The 19,149-nt window shown below is 39.4% G+C and overlaps 1 protein-coding gene across 2 annotated transcripts in view; it reads left to right on the top strand.

Annotated features, from left to right (window-relative positions):
* The window catches only part of CSMD3 (CUB and Sushi multiple domains 3), a 1,158,685-nt gene that overhangs the window by 554,078 nt on the left and 585,458 nt on the right, over positions 1 to 19,149 (top strand). For both annotated transcript variants that reach the window (XM_039525141.1, XM_039525140.1), the window contains 2 exons: positions 2,638 to 2,741; positions 14,990 to 15,102. In XM_039525141.1, the coding sequence (XP_039381075.1) occupies positions 2,638 to 2,741; positions 14,990 to 15,102 (217 nt within the window). The remainder of the gene's footprint in view (positions 1 to 2,637; positions 2,742 to 14,989; positions 15,103 to 19,149) is intronic.

Raw genomic sequence — 19,149 nt, 5'->3', positions numbered from 1 at the left:
ATATGCAATCTATCAAAGATAAGGTGGCCCTACAGTCATATCCAAAATTTTTGTCAAAAGTGGTTTCACCTTAATCAAATGATTTACTTACTGGTGTTCTGTCCTAAACTGGACTCAAATACAGATGAACAGTGACTTCACACATTGGTTATGAGAAGGTACTTAACATTTTAACTAGAGAGAACTAAGCCTTTTCAGGATCACCTGGTCTTTTTGTCTCCTATATGGATTGAATGAAGGGTCAGGCTATCTCTGCAAAGATGATTTACAGGTGGATAACTTCCTGGATGAGAGCATGTGAAGTAGCTCAGATCATACCTCTGTAGAGATTACGGGCTCATTTGACAAGGCCCAAACAATGTTGATAGCATTCCTCAGTGATGTTTCAATATTGGACATTTGTATGTCTGCCACCTGATCTTCAGTACATATTTTTACCAAGCGCTATGTAGTTACCACTGTATTTAGGTCAGATGCAGACCTTGGGAAAGCAGTACTGAAGTCTTTGTTTAAATAGACTCTGAGTCCCTCCTCCTGTGAGTACTGGGTGTGAGTCGCCTTAGCGGACTAAATGCTTGCAACTACTTGAAGAATGAAAAATGCTGTTCTTGTTGTTGTACTCCACAAGCAATTCTCTCTCCAATTTCCATCTCAAAGAACAACAATTATAGTGCATATAGGTAACCACGTATTTCCTGTGTTTACAATGCTTGGGTTTTGGATAATTACAATAGTTGTATAAGGTATTTTACCTCAAATTACTGATATGAATTCTTGATCTTAATTCAATCTTAACATAATTTTTGTCTGGGAATTTCCAACTTACAAATTGCATACATGATCCATAAATGAGGAACTAAATGAAAATGTTAACAAGTGATATCTCTAATGATTTGAAGATAAGAAGTATCAACTTCAAATCTATTTATTAATTTTTCAGCTTTTATGGTCAGATTCACTGTCATGTTCTGGCTGTTTTACTCGACTCTAGAAAAGCCAAATCAGACAGAGTATACTGGCCACTGAAGCTGAGTTTAAAGCTGCTTTGCTTGGCAGAGCAGTGTAAAGCTCATGTCCCGCAAATTCTCCCTGCCTCTTGCACCTTCTTATATTCCTCTGCATTCCCTCACAAATTCCGTGTTCTTATTGTTCTTTATATTTCCCTGAAACACACACCAGTTTTCCTCCTCCGTCCATTACCAACCACACTCCCCCTCCCAACCCCATCAGTTTCCTCTTCTGCTACTACATTAATTCATGGATGCATGGGCACACACACTCCACTGTTTTCTGTTCCCTACAGCCCTCTCTCTGGAGTAGATTTGGTACCTTCTGAAAAGAAATAATTAGGGTCAGAGGTAATTTTTTTCCATTGTTTTTCATTAAAAAGTTACTGTCAGCAGGGTTTGGTGCATGAAATTATCTCCTTCAGAAAACACATAGAGAATTGCCCTATTCAAAATGGTCATCACCTCCAAATGCTCTTAAAAGGAATGAAGCCAAGCTGTCTCAGAGTGCTGGTGGCCCCTATACTCTTAGGAGGAGACACTCAGTCACATTCAGAGCAATGGTAGATATATGCCCTTTTCATACTAGTCATCTAACTAAGGGCAGCACTGGTTTCAGTTTTGCTGAGAACAATGGGAAGATGACAGCCATTTTGAAGGATGGCATTTTTCTTGTGGAATCATTTGGAGCAGAACATTATCTGACAGCTGCTGCTGAAGGATAAATTTTCAGTTCTCTCTCTCCATATATACATAACCCACCCCAACCACCACCACCAAAAAAACCCACCTTAAAATGTATCCTTTGCACAAGAGTTAAATTATTTTTAATTTTATAGGAAGTTTGAGGTACCTGTGTTGTTTCTATTTTTTTTTTAAATGTAGCTTAAGCAATTGATGGGGAAGGTAAGCTGCATTTTTAATACATAACAAAGTGGTTAAATTCCTGCTTTAAGTGTGAAACTCGTCTCATCATTAAATATGGAGCTGACAGTTGTTCTCCATAATATATAACATGCATGCTGCACATAATTAAATATCTGTCATACTGCAGTTTAGAGTACAGAGGCATAACAAAATTTTCACCTTTGGCAGTCATGTTTTTTATGAGTTCATAAAAATATGTAACAGGTTTAACGTATATGCTGGAATAATGTCTTCAGAGGCTTCTTTGTACCACCAAAACTTGGTTGTAGGCATGGGGTGTGTTAATTATGTCCTCAGCTCTTCAGAATTTCCTGGACAAAGCAAAATTTTTAAATTTAATATAGGCAGGTGTGAATTTCACCCTCAGTAAGTAATTATGTTGCCCTGTGAGGGTACCACATTGGAAATGTGATACAATTGTACAGTACAATATAAAAAGTACAATAACCACATAATTGAAATGTAGGTACTTCTAACATGCCAGAAAACTGGTGCCACATAAACAGAATTTTATTTTAATGGAATATTGCATTAACCAATTTTTCATGTTAATAACAACAGGGTGGTATCAAATAAAATGTCACTAATATGTGTAGCTATTACTTATTTTGGGTTTTGGTTTATTTTTCCTGTTTGAAAGTCATCTGTGTTCACTAATAATGAAATTTCTTACTTTTTAAGAGCATATTTTTTTTTCTACTAGGTTATTCAGATAAATTTTGAAGAATTTGATCTGGAGATTGGCTACGACACACTGACAATTGGTGATGGAGGGGAAGTCGGTGATCCTAAAACTGTGTTGCAAGTGTAAGTCTCTGATTTGATATGCTTTGCAGAATTACTTTAATATAGGATTTTCTGTTGGTATTGAATGATGCATAGATTGGACAAAATTATTTTCTAGTGTAACCTGAGACAGGGCCAGCTCCAGGGGTTTTGCCGCCCCACGCAGCCAAAAAAAAAAAAAAAGCCACGATCGCAATCTGCGGTATTTCAGCAGGAGGTCCTTCGCTCCGACCAGGAGTGAGGGACCCTCCGCCGAATTGCCGCCGAATAGCTGGACCTGCCGCCCCTCTCCTGAGTGGCCACCCCAAGCACCTGCTTGCTAAACTGGTGCCTGGAGCCGGCCCTGACCTGAGAGATGAATAAGGTCAACAGAAAAATAATCTTGTGGAGCTCATCAAATTATTCAAGATGGACATATAGGATAAGGTATTTTAGTTCATATTTACAATTTTAGTTTCAAAAGAAGATGGGCATGAGAGCTAAAACAGAAAAATGTAGCCCCAGTTCTTCAGGCAGACTGATTCTGTTTTGCTAAAAGTAAACCTATAAATGCAGTTTTCCCAGGGTTACTATGTTCCTCTGCAAGGGCTGGGTGGTCAGATTAAGAATGTGTTATAGAGGAAAGGGAATAGACAGAGAAATGTACTGCTTAAGTAAATGTCTTTTTTAATAATGTCCTTTGAAAAGCCCATCTTGACAGCAAATGAACCATAGGAACCTTTATAGCTCACTGACTATGACAGGTAAGCCCTGAACACAGGCTAGATCGTCTCTGTAATTTCCTGTTAAATATTGCGGTTACCTAAACTATCTAATATTATGATTTCAGCAGTCCTGGGTACCTAATGCAGGTAACTTACTGAGTGTCTATCTTTGGGTTTTAGATTGCCACCCATCACCACAGTATCTATGCACTTAAATCTATTTTATAATAATCAGGTTGTTAGGACCTGGATTCAGATTTGTCATTTATTTAACCTGCTGATGGTGTTTGGCTCTCTTGCGGTGCTCAGTCTCAAGAAGCCAAATTCATAAAATTATATTTAATTAATAATGTTTTAAAAGACATCATATATAAAACAATAATTCTGACCTTAATTTCCATATATTTTGAAAAGGGCAGAACAGTGTAACTTGGCATTAGTTGTCTTTTGTTAATTTGTGTTGTACTGTTTTTTTCTGTAATCTTTTTCAATTGAAATAATCTGGAGCAGAAGTAGGTAAAAATTGTGTGTGATTTGTTTTCATGAAGTCCATTTGTATGCATTGAATTTAGTATTCCATATTTGCTTCATTTTTCTTTAAAAATAACGATAATGTTGCTTAGGGTATGTACAGACCGGCGGGTAGCGATCGACCTATCGGGGATCAATATATCGCGTCTTGTCTAGACGCGATATATCGATCCCCAAATGCACTCCCGTCAACTCCGGAACTCCACCAGGGCGAGTGGCAGAAGTGGAGTCGACAGGGGAGCCACGGCCGTCGATCCCGCGCCATGAGGACGGGAGGTAAGTTGAAATAAGATACGTCGACTTCAGCTACGCTATTCCCGTAGCTGAAGTTGAGTATCTTACATCAACCCCAGCCCTCCAACCCCAGTGTAGACCAGGCCTTAGAGAAGATCATATGAGTAGATAATAAGTGACACTTTTTGGCCAGTACTTTTTTTTCTGTGAATAATACAAATGCACAACATTGAAACATTTCACAAAATTGTTGTGGAAAAAAAATTGTGAAAAAATCAAAACATTTTGCAAATAGCTGTGTAAATAATGTGCAAATGGGGAGAAGGGTTAATAATTTTATTAACAAATATCTTTTTAATAATCACTTCTGAACACTTATCTGCCGACTTTTATTCTGATTATTTTTCAAAACTGAGTTTTAAACTCTGAATATAGGAGTTCATATAATGAAAGTGCTGGGGGAAAAAAAGCGGTAGCTTCTCAAGTGGGTATGATGTATCTGTATAAAATGAATCAAACATAAAAGTTCGATCCTGGACAAAAATAGACATAATCGTTCAAACAAAATAAATCATCAGTTAAAAATGGAAAAGACCTTATAGGAACATCTAGTCCACCCCCTGCCAATGCAAGTTTATTCCCTACAGTACATTTTCTAGTCATTTGTTTAAAGTGTTTTTAAATGTCCTGAGCAATAAGGCTTCTATCACATCCTTTAGGAGTCTATAGCAAAGCTTACTAGATCATAGTGCACAATGTCAGGAGGATCTTTTTGATTTCACCTTATTTTTCCCTTTCTTGAGTTCATCTAATTACTCTTAATTAGAGCAAGGTTCCAGGCTGTATATCTCTTTGGCATTTATACCCTTCAAGTGTCTATAGACTTTCATCATGACTCTCCCTTAGCAATATTACCCTTTTCATCATAAGATAAACCCTAACTATTCTTTGTGGCTCTTTTCTGTACTCCTACCTTTCTGTCAATATCTGGGATATTACTGTGTGGCAAGATGGTGCACTGTAGATTCACAACCTGGCTTGATGCACAGTAACTTACCCTGTAGACTTAAATCAGCACAAAAACTGGGTGTATGTAACCCACACACCTCCTGGGTGTGGTGTTCTGTCCCATCTAGTGCGAGGGAGGGAGAAAGAGAGAGAATGGATGTATGCTCTACAGCCTTAGGTAACAGGCAGTTGGCTTTTAGCTCATACTGTAGAGGCTCATGCCCTAAGCTCAAGAGGTTCCCAGTTCAATGCTGCCCGCCGACGACCAGGTTCTGTCAGCGTTACAAATGGGGGTTCATCTAGGATTTCAACTGGGAAGTCTCCGAAGCTCGGGATGTGCTTCCTCAGCTAGGGGAAGTATGTAACTCTCACACCTTCTGGGTGTGGTGTTCTGTCCCATCTGGAGACAGAGAAAGAGATTGCTCTATAGTTAGTCAGTTGACTTTTAGCTCATGCAGTAGAGGCTTATGCACTAAGCTCCAGAGGTGCCAGGTTCAATCCCGCCTGCTAACAACCGGGATCTGTCAGTGTTACATGTAGAGAAGTCCTCAATATTTCAGATGCAATCACATTTGTATAGCGATATATATCTTCAAAGGACGATATACATCATTATTCACATTATATTGAGAAGTTAGAAAGTAAGATGATTATCCCCATTTTATATACAGGGAAAGTGAGACACAGATGTTAAATGACATTCCCAAGAGCACACAGCAGTCACTTGTAGAGACAGAATTAGAACTCACATGCTTCTACTTCCCTGGACTACATTGCCTCATTGAGGGGAGAGCATTTATTAAGCACTAATTCTTCAGGTTCTAATACCACTTAAATGAATTGCTGGTATTATTATCTTTGGCACTTAAATTACAGGCGAGTCTCATCTTATGCGAGGGTTAGGTTCCGCAGTTAGCTTGTAAAGCGAAAACCGCGTAAGTCAAAATTACATTGAGTTGAATGGTGGGCGAAATCGCCTGCACTACAGGTACAGTATTAAAATTGTTTTTCTCGTTTATTTTTTTGTTTTTTGCTGACCGCATAAAGCTGAAATCACGCATGTTAAATGTGCGTAAGATGCGACAGACCTACAGTAACACATTCAGATACAGTGCAGCAATATTTTACATTTTGACAAATGTAGTGAACCATTCTGTACTGGTTTGGTTTCATTAAAGGTGTTAATATTTTACAAGAATGTATTTGATGGTGAGGCATATTTGAAGAATGATAAAATTACAGTACTGAAGCTGTCAAGAATATGAATGAACTCTGTATCATCTTCTCATCAATGCTTTACTCAAATTGTCATGATATTCTATTAAGTAAGGATTAACATAAAGTGTAACAGCGAAGTTGGGGTGAGTAGTGAGCTGAGAAAATAAATTGCAACAAATATTTTCACTTCAGAGGATGCTGATGACCAGAACATGATTTCCTCAAATTATTTTGAAGGTTCTATTTTTTTTTTAAATCCATACTTGAATTTTGAGATGTTAGTTTGTTGTGACTGGTCACATCTGACACACAGATATTGTTTCTGTTCCCCAATGTCTGAGTATCAATTGTTTTGTAATAAAGCTTGTGGCAGTCACTAGGTATAAAACCTCTCAAGAAGAATTAACAATGTAAGTCAAGGCAGTAGATAATTAAGGAATGTTAGAAAATTGTAAATCTTTCTGTCTGGGCCACATAGAAAAAATAGACTACTGTGCAACTTTAGAAGCTGGGGTGGAATCCACAAAAGAACTTAGGCGGCTGTGTCCCTGTTTTGACTCCACTGTGATTCACTACACTCTTGCTGATCCTTGTAGACATCTAAACTCAGCACTGTTTTTCCAGGGTAAAAATTCCCTAGGCACCTAAGTTTCTGCCTCTGGGCATGTGCACTGCTGCCTCCCTTTTGGCATCCAGACACACATCTCCCACCTAAGCCCCAAGTGATTCGTGAAACAGGGGAAGACAGGCATTTGGCCACCTAAGTCATGTGCAGGGGTCCATCCCACAGGTATGCTTAGAGGCTCATTCAAAATCCAGAAGGATGAGAAGGTGATGGTACCCACCTTATAATTTTTAACCACACTCACTTGGAATGGGAGAGACCCAGGTTTAATTTCCACATCTCTGCTAGAGTGTGAGGAAAAAATGTGAACAAGTGTCTCAACCTCTCAGGAGAGTAATGACAGAGCAGGGGTTATTCCAATGTGGGGCTCCCTCAGTCTCTCCTGTTGAAGCTTTTCTGCTATAGATAAATAATGAAAGAGTGATTGGAGCAGAGGGACTGGAGCCTGGGTCATTCTCTCTCTCTTTCTCTCTCTCTCTCTCTCTCTCTCTCACCCACCCAATGTAATCGTTTTTCTTCCAGCAGATTTTCATATAATACGGTGAGAATGCATGGTCCTACCCACGAACATTGCCATCAAATCCTTGTTAGACGTGTTTACCTGCCACTTTACTAAGGCTAATTAGGAAGATTATCAGTGTCTGAACCCACTAATTATACCAAGCACTGCTAGACACTTATTACCCAAAGCACCTGGGGTCCAGATCATCAACTTGAGTAAATTCGTGTAGTTTAATTGAAGTCCTGGCGGCTATAATTACCACAGATGAGGATCTAGCTCCTAATTTGCAAAGTGCCATTCAGGAAAGTGCTAGGGGTGAACAAAATGAATCGTCAGTGTTTTAATTTCACAGAAGTGGGGTAAACCTTGTGAAAGTTTAGGGTCATTTTCCCCCATGAAAGTGCTAAGGTATTTTGTGCACAATGGCGATTTCCAACAATGTGGAAAAAATGAATGTATTAAACAGAAATTGTACTAATTTCCATGGCCCTATATTAAAAAATGTTTTCCATTGAGACTAAAATGAAATGTAGGTCTGGAAATTCTCAGTGGCTGTTGCCAAAATCTAGAATCAGCCAGCTACCAGAGACAATTACCATAATCTAGAGGTGGCCAGTCCACCAATGCTTGTTCTAGTGGAGAGACTATTAACCTGTTATTAACTTGGCAGTTTATGAAATTGCCAGTCATGGCAAGATGTATTCTTTTTGTAGAAGGAATAAGCATTTAATACATTAATTTCTGCCACACAGTTAGTTGTTCAGTGCTGGCAATAGTCTGTATAGTAGCTCCATCTGTCAACACAGATGTGGGAAACTGACGTGAATTTCTCACAAAAAGAGTATTTGAACAGAAGCAGGCTAAGATGATAAGGGAAGAGTTCTAAAATTAGCTACAGTATGTATTTTAAATAATCCATTTTGAAGCTCCAGCACAGCTTCAACGATTGACTTGAATTGGAAAATAATTTCTGAATGCCCTTTTTAGGAGATAAACAATTCCTAGACATTACTTGATCTCTTTCTAATGATCTTGGCTTCATTTTCAAGAAAGGAAACTGAGCTAAGTTAGTTGCAACCCATCTGTTCTCATAGACGGACCCCTGCCAACTTAGAAAAAAAGAGTTGTTCAGTACACATTCTGTTTTTTAAAAAAAAGACACATTATAAAACGAAGTGGTGTCTATTATTCTGCCAAATACAGTTTTCATTAGGGCTATAGCCACACAGGGATTTAGGTACCTAACTGCCACTTTAGGTGCCTAAATCCAAAATGTAGATCTTCAAAACCTCTACTTACCTGTTTTCCTAATCCTGTAGGCACCTAAAGTCCCTAGGCATCCAAGTTTCTGCCACTAAAGTCCCCCCCACACCTAAAACTCTGCCACTGGACAACTGCCTAGCCTAATGCCTCGGTGCCTAGCTCACGTCTAAGTCCATGCAGGATCATCAAATGAGGCATTCCCCCCTCACGGCCTTGCCTGTGGGGCTCAATCTGGTAGGCAGTCTCAGAGGTTGCCGAACATATGAGGTCCTGCACAAAACTCTGCTGCTGCCAGTGCCCTTATAACTTCTGGCTCAGTGGTTAGAGTTCTTACCCAGGATGTGGGAGACGCGGGTGCAAATCCTCCTCTACCTAATTTGGAGTAGGGATTTGAACACAAATCCTCCCACTCCCAGGTAAATAACCTAACCATTGAGATATGGAATCACTCATTTTTCTTTTTCTTTCACCCAATGACTAGTTAACCATTGGAGCAAATTAATAAGGGTTGTGGTCAATTCTCTACCGCTGGCAATGTTTAAATCAATATTGAATGTATTTTATGAAAGATATACTCTAGTGAGTTCAAACATAAATTATTTTTTCTTGTCTATTATTGAGAATGATATGAAACAATTTAACTTAAAATGAGCTAAATAAAATGTTTCCCTTTTTAAAAGAGAGGGTTACTTCAGGTTTTGTTCCTACTCCGGAGAGATTGTATGGTCTAGTGGTTGAAGCAGTACACTGGAAGCGAGGGATAGGGAACCACTTACAGGAGTAATTTCTCACTAACATGAGTAAGGTTCTGCAGTTAGGCCCTTAATCTTTTTTCTATGTTTCAGTAAATTTTTTTCTTTTCCTATTTTATCACTGCCACAATAAGTTATGATGAGGACAAGATTATTATCCTGGTGTGATAATAAGCATGACCTGAACATTGGTGTAGAAGGGTACAGCTTGCTCAGGAAGAATAGACAGGAAAAAAGGGAGGAGGTGTTGCCTTATATATTAAAAATGTATACCCTTAGACTGAGGTTGAGATGGAAATAGGAGACAGACTTCTTGAAAGTTTCTGGGTAAGGATAAGAGGTAAAAAACAAGGGTGATGTTATGGTAGGATCTACTACACACCACCAAACCAGGAAGAAGAGGTAGATGAGGATTTTTTTAAACTAACAAAATCACGCAAAGCACAGTACTTGGTGGTGATGGGGGACTTCAACTACCCAGACATCTGTTGGGAAAATAATGTGTGCCCTGCTCTGTTATCCCATAAGTTCTTAAAATGTATTGGAGACATATTTTTTTTTAGTTTAGAAGTTGGAGAAAGCTATAAGGGGAGAAGGCTGTTCTAGATTTGATTTTGACAAATAGGGAAGAGCTGGTTGAGATTTTGAAAGTGGAAGGTAGCTTGTGTGAAAGTTATTATGAAATGATAGAGTTCATGATTCTAAGGAATGGTAGGAGGGAGAACAGCAAAATAAAGACAATGGATTTCAAGAAGGCAGACTTTAGGAAACTCAGGGAGTTGGTTAGTAAGTTCCCATGGAAAGCAAGTCTAAAGGGGAAAAACAATAGAAGACAGTTGGCAGTTTTTCAAAGAGACATTATTTAGGGCACAAGAGCAAACTATCCCACTGTATAGGAAAGATAGGAAGTATGGCAAAAGACCACACTGGCTTAACAAGAAGATGTTCAATTATCTAAAAATCAAGAGTCCTACAAAAAGTGGAAACTAGGACAAATTACAAAGGATGAATATAAACAAATAACACAAGTATGTAGGGACAAAATTAGAAAGGCCAAGGCACAAAATGAGATCAAACTAGCTAGAGATATAAAGGGTGTCAAGGTGTCACCCCCATTCTAAACTTTGGGGTACAGATGTGGGGACCTGCATGAGAGAACCCTAAGCTTATTTACCAGCTTAGATCTAGTAGCTGCCACCACCAAATAGTTTAAACAAACGTTTATGGGAGAGTCATTTGGAAACTCTGTCTTCCCCCGAAATATTTCCCCAGTCTTTATCCCCCTTTTCCTGGCAGGATTGAGACTGATTCACCTCCCACCAATTCCTGGTGAGCTCAGAACCAAAAAACCCTTGGAACTTAAAACAAGGAAAAATCAATCAGGTTCTTAAAAGATGACTTTTAATTAAAGAAAAAGGATGAAAGGAATACCTCTGTGAAATTAGCATGCAAGCTACTCTCAGAGACAACAGATTCAAAACACAGAGGATGTCCCTCTGGGCAAAAACCTTAGTTACACAAAGAAACCCAATTCGATTCTCCCTCTATGCAAAATGAAATCACAAAAGAAAATAAACAAACATAATCTAATACATTCCTTCTCTAAACACACACTACTTTTAAGAAATGTTAGTTGGCTGATTCCTGGGTCCTTCACTCCAGTACAAAAACTTTTCTGAACAAACAAAAGACTGATTTCCCTCCTCCCTCTTTGAAAACATTTTGTCCCCCCATTGGTTCTTCTGGTCAGGTGTCAGCTAGGCTATGTGAACTTCATAACCCTTTACAGGTAAAAGAGGAATTAACCCTTAATTGTCTGTCTGTTTATGACAAAGGGTAACAAGAAAACTTTCTACAAATACATTAGAAGCAAGAGGAAGACCAAGACAGGGTAGGCTCATTACTTAATGAGGCCGGGGGAAAATAAAAGAAATGTACAAATGGCAGAGGTGCTTAATGAGTTATTTGTTTTTGTTTTCACCAAGAAGGTGGTGGTGATTGGATGTCTAACATAGTGAATGCCAGTGAAAATGAGGGAGGATCAGAAGAGGCTAAAATAGGGAAAGAACAAGTTAAAAATTACTTGGACAAATTAGATGTCTTCAAGTCACCAGGGCCTGATGAAATGCATCCTAGAATACTCAAGGAGATATCTGAGTCATTAGCAATTATCTTTGAAAAGTTATGGAAGACTGGAAAAGGGAAAATATAGTGACAATCTATTAAAAGGGGAAATAAGGACAACCGGGGTAATTACAGACCAGTCAGTTTAACATCTGTACCCAGAAAGATAATGGAGCACATAATTAAGCAATCAATTTGCAAACAACTAGAAGATAATAAGGTGATAAGTAACAGTCAGAAAGGATTTGTCCAAAAACAGTCATGTCAAACCAACCTGATAACTTTCTTTGACAGGATAACAAGCCTTCTAGATGGAAGAAGTAGATGTAGTATAGCTTGACTTTAGTAAGGCTTTTGATACTGTCTCACATGACCTTCTCATAAACAAACTAGAGAAATACAACCTAGATGGAGCTACTATAAGGTAGGTGCAAAACAGGTTGGAAAACCACTCCCAGAGGGTAGTTATCAGTGGCTCACAAACATGCTGGAAGGGCATAACGACTGGGGTCCTGCAGGGATCAGTTCTGGGTCCGGTTCTGTTCAATATCAATGACTAAGCAATGATTTAGATAATTGCATAGAGAGTACAGTTATAATGTTTGCGGATGATACCAAGCTGGAAGGGGTTGCAAGTGCTTTGGAGGATAAGATTAAAATTCAAAATGATCTGGACAAACTGGAGAAATGGTCTGCAGTAAATACAATGAAATTCAATAAGGACAAACGCAATATGCTCCATTTAAGAAGGAACAATCAGTTTCACATATACAAAATGGGAAATGACTGCCTAGGAAAGAGTACTGCAGAAAGGGATCTGGGGGTCATAGTGGACCCCAAGCTAAATATGAGTCAACAGTGTAATGCTGTAGCTAAAAAAGAAAACATCCTTCTGGATTGTAAGCAAGACACGAGAAATAATTCTTCCAATCTACTCTGCACTGATTAGGACTCAACTGGAGTATTGTGTCCAGTTCTGGGCGCAACATTTCAGGAAGGATGTGAACAAATTGGAGAAAGCCCAGAGAAGAGCAACAAAAATGATTAAAGGTCTAGAAGCCATGACCTATGAGGGAATATTGAAAAAATTGAGTTTGTTTAATCTGGAAAAGAGAAGACTGAGAGAGGACATGATAACTGTTTTCAAGTATGTAAAAGGTTGTTACAAGGAAGAGGAAGATTTTTTTTTCTTAACCTCTAAGGATAGGACAAGAAGCAATGGGCTTAAATTGCAGCAAGGGAGATTTAGGTTGGACATTAGGAAAAAAATCATAACTGTCAGGGTGGTTAAGCACTGGAAGAAATTGCCTAAGGAGGTTGTGGAATCTCCATCTGTGATGGGTTTGATCACAGAGATCCCCTTGGGACTGTCACCTGATGTGCTGAAATTACCTCTGAGCCCATTTTCCCCGCCAGCTTGGGATTCCAGAACCCTCTCTTGTTGAGCCAGACATGCTAGCCTGCTGCTGTACAGACCCAGAGTTTGGGCCATGCTCCCAAAGCTGCAGACTTTAACTAAAAACAGCTCAGCAGGTTACCTGTCTCCATCAACCAGACACCCAACCCCCAATGGGATCCAAACCCCAAATAAATCCATTTTACTCTGTATAAAGCTTATACAGCGTAAATTCGTAAATTGTTTGTCCTCTATATCACTAATAGAGAGATATGTACAGCTGTTGGCTCCCCCAGGTATTAATCACTTACTCTGGGTTTATTAATAAACAAAAGTGATTTTATTAAGCATAAAAAGTAGGATTAACTGGGTTTAAGTAATAACAACCAGAACAAAGTAAATCACAAAGCAAAATAAAACAAAACAAGCAAGTCTAAGCCTAATACATTAAGAAACTGATTACAGGTAATATCTTACCCTCAAAGATGTTCTAATAAGCTTCTTTCACAGATTAGACTCCTTCCTAGTCTGGACCCAATATTTTCCATGGTACAGCCTTTGTTAGATTCAGCAAAAATCTCAGGTAGTAAGCAGGGATTTTCTCATGACTGGCAACCCCATTTGACCCACTCAATCCCCTTTTATAGCTTTGGCACAAGATGGGAATCTTTTGTCTGTGCTTGTCCCCACCCCCACCTCATCAATGGAAAAGTACAAGGATTAAGATGGATTCCAGTCTCATGTGACATGGTCACATGTCACTGTAAGACCCCTTGTCTCCATTCTTCCTGGGTGGGCCCACACATACACAGGACGGTTTGCAGATAAATAAACCATTTACAACCAATTGTCCTAGTCAATGGGTGCCATCAAGATTCTAAACCACCATTAATGGCCCACGATTTGCATAATTACAATATATCCTCAAAGTTATATTTCATATTTGTAGCTTCAGAAACAAGAATGATGCAAACATACAAATAGGAGGCATATATTCAGTAGGTTCTAACCTTTGTTATGAGACCTTTTGAATAAAGCATATTCCAGTTACATCATATTCACACTGATAAGCATATTTCCATAAAACATATGAAGTTCAATGTCACACCATCATTAGAGATTTTTAAGAGCAGGCTAGACAATCACTTGTCAGGAATGGTCTAGATCAGGGGTCGGCAACCGGTGGCTCGTGGCTCGCCAGGGTAAGCACCCTGGCGGGCCGGCCCGGTTTGTTTATCTGCCGCGTCGGCAAGTTCGGCCAATCGCGGCTCCCACTGGCCGTGGTTCGCGGTCCCAGGCCAATGCGGGAGGCAGAAAGCCGCGGCCAGAACATCCCTCGGCTCGCGCCGCTTCCGGCCTCCCACATTGGCCTGGGACCGCGAACCGCGGCCAGTGGGAGCCGCGATCGGCCGAACTTGCCGACGCGGCAGATAAACAAACCGGGCCGGCCCGCCAGGGTGCTTACCCTGGCGAGCCGGGAGCCACCGGTTGCCGACCCCTGGTCTAGATAATACTTAGTCCTGCCATGAGTGCGGGAGACTGGACTAGATGACCTCTCAAGGACCCTTCCAGTTTCATGATTTTATGATTACAAAGCAGTAACATTCTGTGATTTAAAAAAAAGATTTCTTTCTTAAAAAATGAATAGATTCTATCTTTTTCCTCTATCAAATCTAAGTGTCAATGGCACAGATGAAACAAAATTAATCTGATTTTATTTTTTACTCTTGCAAACCAAAAACAGTTAAGAACTATTAATTTTCTCATAGTCATTTTTATGTACCTGAATATTGTGGTTCTCAGAATGCTGTAATCAAGGCTTCCTTACTTGGATTTTATATATGTGACAAACTCATATATAAATCCAGATGATTTTCTCATTAAATATTATTTTTGTTTGTTTTTGTTCTAGGTTAACAGGAAGTTTTGTACCAGATTTAATTGTGAGCATGAACAGTCAGATGTGGTTACACCTTCAAACGGATGAAAGTGTGGGCTCAATTGGCTTCAAGGTGAACTACAAAGGTAATAATAAGCTACTGTGGACATGCTTAGCAGTACATAAATATAAGCAAATATTATATATGGTTTATTTTTCATGCTAGGAAATGCTCTCCATTCTCTAATCAGTAATACTGGAAGCATTCAAATGTCTTAGGCCCTGATTGTGCATGGCGCTCTGTATAGCAGCTCTGTACATGTCTGATTGTGTCCTTAGAAGTACTGAGTCCTCAGAATACAACTGAAAAGTAGGTTTGTTGTTGTTATTTATTGTATGTTTTATGTTGTAGAAAAGTCAAAATAAATTACTTCTGTGATTATTTAAATCCAGGCACTTGATACAAGCAAATATATTTCCACTTCAGAAATTAGCCCGTTCCATAATTTGTGTGATATGTCTAGGTGTAATTTGATTTATATTAAATAAATGTAAAGATGAGTTTCTAACCTCTTTTGTGCCTAAACTCCCATGCCTGTCACAACAATATGAACAGATGCCCAAGTCTGGAATAATATGGGTTGAGATTGACGTATATCAGTCAGTTGTGTAAATAAACTTAACTAACAAAGTTCTTGAGCTGGTTTGGCATGAGGAGGTTATGTAGTGTATAAGATGAAAATGCTGTTGCTGTTGTGTTGCTGTTGTGAGGATATATCAGTATATGTGGTCTTCTTATCCGATGCAGACCTTGCCAAGCCAATGTACAGTAGCGAAGTGTGGATCCCTCAGACAACCATCAAGTCTGGTCAGAGGGCAGTTGTCAGTAACATGTGACTGTCTGTTTTTGGCCACAATAATGTGTGGTCCTCTTGTTCACCCTAGGTGAACCATGTGGCATAAGCATCAGTTTCATCCCAAAGTTTAATAGAAAAAGAGAAAAAATAAAGACAAATATTGTTTTTTTCCCTTACAGAGGTAATGGTATACTGATATATCACCATAGCCCCATGGTGTTTGACACAGATTTTAAAATGGCATGGTCCCTGCCCTGCAGAGCCTAATAGCTAAATTAGAGCAACAGAAAATGTGGTGAGAGCAAACAAAGAAAGGTGGAAAGAAAGGGAAAGGGTCAAAGCTACTAACCATGTGAGTCATAGTGTCTTTTTAGCATTGATATTTTAAAATAAAGGTCTAGGTCAGGGAGAGGGATGGAGAAGTGAGCACAAAGGAGTTTTTCAGTGCTAGATAGCAATCTGAAAATAAATAGGTGTTGAACAGGGATTTAAAGGAGGAGGTGAGGATGCTTGGTGTACCAGAAGAATGTTGTCATCTCAGGTGCAAGAAGAAGACGTGGGGACAGTGTGACAGTGAGCTTGTGAGGAGAAACAATAGGGAATAACTAGACCAAAAGAGTGAACAGAGCCCAGAGATCAAAGTGGGGAGGGATAAGATATAGCCAGCGCCAGAGGTATGGCAAGCCTTACAGATAATGGCAGGTTTTAACTTAATGAAGGAGAACATTGGGACGAAGAAAGGAGATTTGAGGAGAGGGTCAGAGCGGTGGGAGAAGGTTATTTAGTTGCAGAATGTTGCATATATTGAAAAGAGTTGCTGTGAGCATCACAAATGCTGGAAACACGGAGGTTTCTGTACTTTGGGTGAAAGAAAACAAAGAAAACAGGAGTTTTGCCAATGGGGATGTATTGAGGAATTATTTAAGAAGTATGGACAGAAAGTGAGCAGATTTGGAGAGAATCTGTATCTGAGGAGGAAAAAACCCTCCAATACTGCAAGCTTGGTTGGTTGGGGCGGTAATGATGGAGCAATTAAGGAGATGAGAGGGTTTAGGAGAAAAGATTAGAAGTTCATTTTTTGCCATTTAAATTTAAGGTATCTATAGAACATATGTGTGGGGGTATCAATGTGATAAGAAGAGATGTGGGTCTGGACATATGGAGGTATGTCAGAAGTGGAGGAGCAGATTCAAAGAATAAGATAAGATCATGTTTCTATCTAATTGCAGTGTATTCATTAATGATACTAGAACAATATGAACATGCATTTTACTTCAAAATAGTTGAGAGTTAACCAGTACCTGAAGGCTTGGAGGATTAAGCCTCCATGGGGAACCTAATACAGATGGTACCCACTATTCTACCCTTGAATCATTCCTCCTTCTTCCCATCACAAGGACTACTCATCTAGTGCTCTTTTTCCCATAACAAGTCTGGTCCATCATTTAACCTTACTGTTGGTTGGATGAAATATGAGCTTCCACACACTCTACCCTCTATACACATATGCTCATTTATCCTGGGCCTATCTGACTCCTTCCAGTGCTTCCCTCTGGTCCTTGGTGTTGCTGGGTGGCTGGTATACTAATGGGGTCTTCTGAAGTCCACTCAGTATGGATTGCCACTTCCTTCCATCCTAAAGAATATTCTGGGTAAGTTAAACAACTCAGTCATATAGCACAAGTGGGAACAAATCCACACATCCTTGCTATCTAGCTCTACTGAGCTAGGGCTGAGAGAAGTTCTTCAATCTTTAGCATGGTAGTTAGGGAAACCCAAGGCTATCACATTCTAGGGAACCTTGGCAAATCTTCTGCTAGAGCTTACCAACTAAGAGTTCTGACTGTCTCTTTGAGCTCAGTGCAGCTGCTAAGCAGGAAGAACAAAGATTCTTCTCTGTTCCTTCTTGACAGTTTTTTGGCAGAGTGAGCAGGGAGTGAGGTGGATCTGGGGAGGCATCATGTCCTCTGTCCGTACAATGAATTCTAAGTATTGAGATAAGGGAAACAGCCCATATCCTAGGAGGAATGAGCTGCATGAGGATATAAATGTATAATACTTCTAATAAACCCATCACCATGATATTTAGGGACCATACTCAAAACCAAGACTAGCATAATTTTAGCTCATGAAGGATCATACTGACTCTCCAAGTACAGGGTCCTCCTTAAGACAGCTAATGTAAGAAGGAAGTCCAGTCTTAATTACGTTAAAAGCAAGCAGCTGCTGAGAGGAAAAGGTGGATAGGATTATGAAGCAAGCAGAGCAGACAAATACACACCAAAACCCAAACTCATATTCACCATATTTCAGAGGCAGAGGGTGCAGTTTGTGAATACAGCAAACCTTGAACAGTAGGTAAATTTGAAAGAGAATTTGAGGTTTGTTTTAGATTTTTTGCACTGCTTAAATACCTTCTTCCATTATTTACATGATTCACTTTTAGAGGGCAGCTCATTTGTGGGCAGTGTCTTATTATATACATGACATTTTATTCATGTTGTACATAAATAGTAGTTCTTCAATAACAAAACTAATGTTATGTGTGTAGATAGAAAGGAGAGCACAAAGATGACCACTTACGTTCTCATCTCTGTTTTGTTCTTCTATGTGTGTATTTGCATACCTATTTAAATCTACCTAAACTTTTCTTTTTTCCCTAAATGTTATACTTTATACTGCCTTATCACGATGATACAATTTGAATACCTCCATGGTATCTGAGTGCCTATGTGTTTGAAAGGGAGTTCTGTTCAGCTGGAAGTTGTAGCTAGATTCTTCTTCAAGTGTCCTCTGCAAATTCCTACTTTTGGGATATCTGCCAACTGCTGCCATTGAATTGTGCAGACTTCTGTTAGCAGTGCCTGTTAGAGTGCTCACTTGATTCCTCTCCCTCCTCACGTCAGTGTTTGATCCCAACCCGAGGGAAGGGCTGTACAAAGGGCACAGACGTGGTTGCTGCATCAGTTCCTTCCAGCTGCTAATCCCCTTTTATAGGTTCTCTCCCAGAATGTGCTCAAACGCTGAGAGGAGAGGTAGGGAGGGGGCACCTGCGCACTCTTACAGGCGCTGCTAATAGAAGGCTGAACTTTTCAATGGCATTGATTGGCATATATCCAAAGAGTGGGAATGTGCAAGCCAATCTCAAAAAGCCTCTGTTACAAGTAAGAAACCTTCATTTTCAAGGCAATTCTTTTTGTTGTGGTCCTTGAGTGTTTGTTTATTCATTGTAGATGCCAAAAAAAAATCCCAACAAAAATAAACAAAAAATAATCAACAGCCAATATGCCCTAGATAAAATATTTTCATGCCAAAGCCCTTTTGGGTAAAGTTGGT

This window comes from Mauremys reevesii, linkage group 2 (genome assembly GCF_016161935.1).
Source record: "Mauremys reevesii isolate NIE-2019 linkage group 2, ASM1616193v1, whole genome shotgun sequence".
NCBI lineage: Eukaryota > Metazoa > Chordata > Testudines > Geoemydidae > Mauremys > Mauremys reevesii.
This window is presented reverse-complemented; position numbering and strand designations above follow the sequence as displayed.